Source organism: Buceros rhinoceros, unplaced genomic scaffold (genome assembly GCF_000710305.1).
Source record: "Buceros rhinoceros silvestris isolate BGI_N320 unplaced genomic scaffold, ASM71030v1 scaffold12727, whole genome shotgun sequence".
NCBI classification, from domain to species: Eukaryota; Metazoa; Chordata; class Aves; order Bucerotiformes; family Bucerotidae; genus Buceros; species Buceros rhinoceros.
The window spans coordinates 87,306-95,360 of NW_010424067.1; the positions used below are offsets into that span (position 1 = coordinate 87,306).

Here is an 8,055-nt window from a genome sequence, read left to right on the forward strand (position 1 = left end):
GGAAAGACGTGGCAATGAGGTATCTGAAGATCTTCCACGCCATGCTGAGATTGATCAAGAGGAACTGACAAGACACTAGGAAGTTATAAACATATGTAAGTTCAAACTGAACAGAACTGCACTAGGAACCTGATGAGGCAAAGAAAACCCTGCCTTCATTAAGAGAGACAATCTGCAACAGAGATGGCTCCTGAGCATGGGGTGCTTCTTGTCCTGGAAATTATTTTTGCAGTTTTCTGAGAAGAGCAGTGTTGTCTGCAATCGTCTGCTATGTCAGTGTACAACACTACGCCTATTCCAAACAGGTAAACTGTAAAACAAGAAAGGAAGATATATGGTGATGAACATGCTGGAAAAGCAGAGGCAGCCATTATGGGAACAGCATCAGCTCCAGGGCTTAACCAATTTACTTTACAGGATCCCTGCTGCCCAGCGCTGTATAGAAGCAGGTGCCAAAAATGTCCAAAGCCAAAGAGCCTAAATCTTGTTTGCTATGACTGAATAAATAGCATAGGAGATTCTTCAGTTCCCCTGAAGAAATTTTATGCTGTACATAGTGAAAGATAAAGGTGCTGCTCTTCACATTCCTATATTAAATTAGAGATCCACAGGTGTGTACAGTGTAGCCAAGCAAAGACAGGAAAATGCAAAGGAAATTAAACTGCAAATTGATAATGACATTTTTATGGACCTAAAAGGAGGCCCATGAGGGAAATAAAGTCGAAGTGATTACGAGGGAAATGTGTCTATAGCTGATGATACAAACATTGCTAAAAAAAAAAAAAGTAAATTTAATCCCCCTTTCAGCAATAGCAAAGGATACTAAAAAGGAAACAATTTAACGCTTCTTATCTGTTGAAGCAGGCAAGAAAAGGACCCAGAGCGTGTCTCAGATGTGCATTGAGGTTGCTGCTACTGTAGATGTTCAGAACACAAGGCAGTAGTAGTAACTACTTTTGACGGCACAGATTACATCTCTCACTGACATTCATGGCATATACGCATCTTCACACTGGAAGTTAAATGGCTGAGAAATTTCAGCACATCTGCACCCTACAAAACAGAAAACTACTCAGGAAAGAGGAGAAGGAGAGCAGAAGGTAGACTGGGCAATAACCAAGCCCAGTGAGTCACTGCAAGACGCTCACTAGCAGCAATGAGAAATTCACTCATGACTACATGCAGAAGAGCTGGTGACAGTACACTGAGATCTAGCAGAGGGGACAAGTCTGGCGAAGGCAATGAGGCAACCAATTTCCTGCAGAAAGAGTCATCGCTTCCTTCCAGAACAGAGTAAGAATGCCAAGACAGCTTTTCATTTTTGTGTGTGTTTTGCATTTCATATGTTTTAGGTCAACTTTACTGGCAATATCCTGCCACCCCCTCTAAATCCCATGCCCTGGTGACCTAAGAAGTCACGTTTTTGACATATATTAGCACAACTACCACAACGGATATTCTAAAGGTAAGATCCAGTCACCATTACCAAGACACTGAGCTTCATCCTTAGCAGCACTCACAGAACTAGTCCTATGCTTGCTACGTGGAACCCAAGCACCCAGGAGTAATCTTCAGCAACCCCGCTAAAGCACATTTAACCCCCTCACATGGTAAGCTTGACATCAGGTCTCCACCGTGCAAATTCCTATCTCCAAAGAGCCTCCACGCCTGAATGGAACGGCTCAATTACAGCTCCTTTTACTAATGCAAGGACGAGGTATTTCTCTGCTGTCCCACTTGCAGGATTCGGGCATAAAAGTGACACTGTTTCTTCTGGAAAATTTTAATCGCAACATTGGGACATAAAACTGATACTGCTTTTGTTAGAATAGTTTTAATTGCACTAAGTGTGGATGCAAACCATATGGGTATGATTTCTTGCATGTATTTTAATGACTCTGTGTGCTTGCATAAAATCTTTAATAAAGAGAACTTAGATGAGTGAACTCATTATGTTATCAGGAGAGAAACAGATTAATCTTGAATCACTGAAGGCTCCTACATATATTTTTATTTTATTTAAGCAGCCTGGGGGGAAAGGCGGAAGCTATTATAAAGATCATTGATTTTCCACAGTACCTCAACACTCCCTCATGTCACTTAATGCCTGTTTTACATTTTCATTTAATGCATCAAGCTGAATATATTTTATCAGTTGACAGTTACTGCATCAGTTGAGAACATTTGAGAGCTCTGTGCATGCTCTGAGTTTCCACTAGAAATTAACAAAACATTTTTGGCAAGTTGACTAAAAATACAACTTGTCAATCCCTGGAGTTCATGTTCCCCATAATTCACCTTTCATTTTTTTTTATTAGTGGTATCATACTAGATCAGATCTTTTTATTTGGTTACTTTAAAACTTGCTTAGCACAAAATATGAAAACTTAACCTTTCCCTTTAGGAGTTATTCTCTGCTTATATCAACTGGTACTTGGGATATAAATTCCACATAAGACATTCCAAAACAACAGGAGGTTTCATCACTAAAACAACTGCTATGAATTAAGCAAAGTTATTTTCAAAAGTTTACTTCTCCATAAGATTAGCAACAAACATTAGCATTTATAATTTTCAATGCATTCAGGCCTCATTTTTCAAGTATTCCTGTCCAAAGTATCCCATATTTGACTGACTAGTTCACAGACAAACCAAATTTCTTTACCAGATAATGTAACTCACTGCTCGACTCAGCCTTGTCGAGACATAACCAAAGCACTCTGTCCAGTTCTGGGCTCCCTTTTTAAAAGAGAGACATAGACACACTAGAACAAGCCCAGTAAAGGTCCTCAAAGGTGAGGAGAGAGCATTGGGAGCACGGGGACTGTTTCAACCTGGAGAAGACAAGGCTCAGAGGAATCTTATCAGAGTGTACAAATACCTGACTGCAGGGGAAGTAATGAAGGTTTAGCCAGACTCTTCTCAGTGGTGCCCAGTGACAGGGCAAGAGGAAATGGGCACAAATTTAAAAATGAGAAGTATGATTTAAACATAAGATTCCCATAATAAAATGGGAGGAGCAGCATTTCTCCACTTTATCATCAGTCACATCTTGTAATCTCTTACTGGTATGTACATTTTTCAAATTATTCAGGAAAGTCATGATCTCCCTTTTAGGGTCACACCGAAATCAGTATGGCACAATGGAAAGCATTATGTAGCTTACTCTATAGTTTATATTGATTTTGCTAATACGCAATCTCCCGGAATTTACAATAATAATGGATCAGCTTCTACTTATACTTAGCTTATACTGAAAGAAATTATCATGAGACCAAAGAGCCTAATCACTGTAGTTTAGCAGCACACAAGTTAACTTCTTTTATTAATAAATTTTATTGAAAAGTGCGGTAAAATAAATAAAGTCTTGCAGGAAAACAAGAAACAGGTAAACAAGTCGTATTTTTTTATGAGGCTCATTACAAGAGAGAGGAGGAGAGCGAATGAACCACAGTTGGGATTGCTGCTTCTCTCCAAAATGCCATTCTAAGTAATGCATGACCATTCTCTTTTACTGCATTAACATGGTGGCTTTCCTTACTACTCCTCCTTAGGTGGTCCCACCTCTACAAGAATTGGTTGGGACTAATGATGACCCTATTTTAAAATTTTAACAGATTGTGTCATTATTGTGTTTCAGACTTTTCTGACGTGCTTATACTAAGCCTTCCCTAATTCGGGTCATTAGGCCCAATGACTTGGAATATTACTTAAAGTACTATACAAGGAGAACTTGACCAGAGAATAGGATCATCTCTCGGGAAGGAGACTAATGTAAGACAAAAGGACTTGAAACGCTTCAAGTCACTCTGAAAGTACTTTTTGCTTCTAGTGTTGTTTTGCCGTTTCTGAATGTTTGGCCACAATCTCTTACTTGTCCAAGTACTGCCATTTTCTTTAAAACTGCCACTATAACATATGAAAAAAGTCGATAATGTGGAATCAGAATGGCAGAGAACAATAAGTAAAAGCACTACACAACTATGTGCATGAGTGTGAGTACTCATGTTTAGAATTAGTGTACAATTAGTAAATGACACAAATATTGGGCTTCTTGCCCAACATGCTAGTTAACACTATTCTTAAAACATCCATACAAAGATTTGTTTCTTTATAAAATATTTATCATCAAATAGCAATGTTTAAAGATACAGAAACACACACCCATGGAAGTGTCAAGGGGAAAGAACTCTTCAGTTAGAGAGATTCTTCAAATTCTGATGGTTGAAATGATCCTGATTTTAAGAGGGGTGGTAGAGTTTTAAAGAAGGCATAAAAACTTGTCAAACTGATAACAGCATATTGCCACTGGATGCAATGACTCCAAATTTCTGCAGTATGTCCAAGTATCAATCCAAACATATTTTCTGGGTAGCAGGGAGTGGGTGTTAAACAAGCAAAATGGTTTGTAGGTTTGAGTTTCCATATCACTTCGGTCTGATTTCCTGCTCTCATTATATCTCTACCTTGCTGCAATTCCTTCTCTTACAAAAGAGCTTCACTTCCTCAACGCATTCCTTTGGAGTATGATACTCTAGTTCCTTCAAATGAAGAAGCAGCTCTAATGCAACTACATCCTTTGAGTGAAAAAAACACATTCAAACTCATTTGCAATAGTCAGTGATATCACTGTTTCAAATGGAATGACCTAAACACACGCTTCCTCAACCAAATACTCTTCACCAATTTATTTTTCTCTGCAGATACAGCTTCTGTCCTAGAAAGGCTGCAATGGTTGTCCATTGCACACTGGAGATTTCTATCAATGATACATTTCAAAAACATCCATAGAACTCAGCTTGCAGAATTAACATAAATAATGAGAAAGGGTCCAGGAGAAGCACATGACATACTGCTACAGCTTCCAGTTACGCACAATTCCATGGAGATCTAATTATCTTAAATGAGCAAAGAGAACTTCAGGAACAACTTCAAAATACAGGTAAGCCAAGATTTTAAATTATACTTGAATAAGGAAAACAAAGCAGCTGAGTGGAGGGTTGGTCCTATTAAAAAGTCCATAAATACACTGCAAAGTACCAGAATACCATGAAACCAATACTTTCAGGAATTTCATTCCAATGCCAAGAAACAGAATGTACTCATTGTGACTAATACATTAAAATACAGAAAATAAATTCTAACAAATTAAAAAGATCTTGTAGCAAGAGAAAGGTATAGTTAAATCATTCCAAACCTAATCAAGCTTAAGAGCAGGACTGTCTTTCCCCATTATTAATAAGAATGTAAGCTCGGTAAGTAGACTGGGAAACTATAAATTATGGCCAGTAAAAACAATACAATACTTTTTACAAGTATGTTTTCAATTAAAAATGAAAAGACAGTCATTTTTACTCAGGTAGTTTGTTGCACATTCTTAAGTTTGGTCTTCTGTGGTCTCCCACGCACATACATTTCCAACAAAATGTTTTTAAATGGGGGTGAAACCAGAAATGCAGTTCTAAATGCAGTATCACATCCTTTTTACATGTTCACATTTCTAGGTGGAAATATGAAAATAGTTTTAAATCTTGATCACTTATCCTGTGCTTTGGAGTCAGGAAATACTGCTCACCCCTGCCAATCTGCAGTCTAGTTATATGTGAAAATCATTGTTCCACATGGGTAAAGCAAGCAACAGAAAAATTGCACACTACTTTCAGGCTTCAGCTGAGCTTTCAAAGCACATGGCCAAACATGTTGCCATGGAAATGTTCTGCAAATACATCTAGAATTAAGATGGAGCTGAACATAATTTTTAAAAATGAACTTGTACAATTTCAAATATAATTGCTCTATGATGTAGTCAAGGGAAACAACGGCTATTATCAAATATCTGTAACACCTAAAGGTACAACAACATTTCCAATTCCATTTTGTGCTTTATACATTAAATTAGGCCACTATCTTCCTATGCAAAATACCCATGTACTTGTTTTCTTTTGTGTACTCCAACTTTCCTATCCATCACCACAATGCAGCAGCAGATACAAAAGTATCAGCCTTGCAAGAAAGTTGGCAACAGTGAAATATAAAAAGGATGAGACATGCTTCAGTAAAATTAATTTGGTTTTAAACAACATTCTAAATATTTATTAATCTTCTCTTTTACAACCCATTAGGATTAGTATGTGTCACTGAGTGTAATAATTAAAAAGAGGAGAGTTATCTTTCCAAACTTTCACTGTTATGTTCAGTGAGCTATTTTTAAAACTGATTTGAAATGAAGCAAAAAAAAAAAAATCTACTACTGCAAAATGAAGCAAGATCTCTGCCTGCAGAACAGCTCGGTCTTGTTACACAATGTGATACGTTGGTTTAAATAACCTGCTGCTATAGGTAAACAGTTGCCTTATATTCCATTTCATACAACAAACACAGACATTCACAATAGCTTTGCATGCCATGTAGAGATAAAGCAAAATAAAAATGCAATACAATCTCGTCATTTTACTTTACAGCAAAGGTATAGCCTTCTACCGTTAATTAGTTAAAAGAAATCAAATTCACAACAAAAACAGGTTGCAAATACACATGGAATAATCTTACATCGTTCAAATAGCAATGAACACGTTAGATTTCCAAGATGTACACTGCTCTGCTTATGTAAACAGTCTACCCTATAAATCCTGTAGCAAATCCAACACGAAGCAATTACACAGACAAAGAGATTGCAAATGACCTAAAACTGTAAAACAAACCCTTGTGTTAGAAATATTAGTATAAACTGTGAGGTCATACCTGATAACTTAGAGTCTGTAATGTCTCACCGGTTCCAAGCTGCATGACCTTTCTATTTCCAGAGACCCCCAAAAACTGCATTTCCTGTCTTACAAAAGTACATCACAGACCCATCTATCTTTCAAAATCTTCTGGTCTAGTGAAGAAAGCATTAACAGCCATTCTGTCCATCAGTAAGTGCTGGAGTCATTACCCTCAAGATAGCAGATCTTAAATATAGTTTCCTCCGTGGGATTACAGACATGCAGTAGTCAAGGAGGCTGACACAGCTATATCACTGATGCTGCTAATGCCATCTGAAAACAGTAAGCTTACTGCTTAAAGCAATCCTGCATCATCCAAACAGAACAAGCCACATCCTTCAACTCCTCACTTGCGTTTTTTATAAAACCTAGCACTGCCATTATAGATTTTGTGTCCATCTGTGGTCAGCTAAAGGAGAAATTAGATATTATGCAACCAGCTTTGCATTAACAAAAGAAAAAAGGCAGATGAAGTGACATATCGAGGTTATCAAATTTTGCTTGCATGACCACTCCTCAACAAGCACTATCACAGTCCAGAGGAAGCATCACAATCTGATCCAAAGGAAAATTACCAGAAAGAAATTTTAAACAATTCACAGGCAGCAAGGCATTTAAATATTTCTGTGGTACTGAAACAGCTATTTTATGCAGCCTTATGAATACTAGTCCATATTAAATCAAAATCATTGCTTGCCTAAGTATTTTTAGTGCTTATTTTCAACAAATTGCACGACCACTGCATTGTTTCCATTACTCCCTGCTAGCAGCCAGAAAACAGCATGTCTTGAAAATGTGCCAGTATTATGACAGCAAAAATGTGTTTTGATATCAAACAAAACAACCATGCATGTTTTTTTCTGAAAGGACAGACCTTTCAAGCTAACAAATGTACAGTATCCTCCTTAGTAATTTAAAAATTGTTAAGACTACAAAGTAATAACTCGACTTTTTATTAAAACATGTAGTTGATGCAAGCAAAATTTATTATTATAAATTATTACTTGCATTTACTGTTGCTATCATTACGGCAACAAACTTAGTCAAACAAATAAATCCCTTCACAGAACTAAGACAAAACACTGCCACCAAACTGGAAAAAGTTATCATTTAATAATTCCTCCGAATTTTAGTCCCACAGAAAAGTTACTCCTGTTCACACAGTGAAAGAGTCCTACTGAGGTCCTCAGTCCATATTGTTAAACACTCAGGAAGTTCCCCTCAACACTCACTGAAATACATGGCTATCTGTCAAATTTCACAGACAAATAAAACTTTGGAGAAAAATTCT

General features: G+C 37.2%; 1 protein-coding gene across 1 annotated transcript in view; it reads right to left on the bottom strand.

The window, feature by feature from the left end:
- The window catches only part of LOC104497411 (sodium-driven chloride bicarbonate exchanger), an 86,818-nt gene extending 79,996 nt beyond the window's left edge, over positions 1 to 6,822 (bottom strand). Inside the window, exon 1 of the mRNA XM_010140658.1 lies at positions 6,742 to 6,822. Within this exon, the coding sequence (XP_010138960.1) occupies positions 6,742 to 6,822 (81 nt within the window). The remainder of the gene's footprint in view (positions 1 to 6,741) is intronic.
- Positions 6,823 to 8,055: the final 1,233 nt, after the last annotated feature.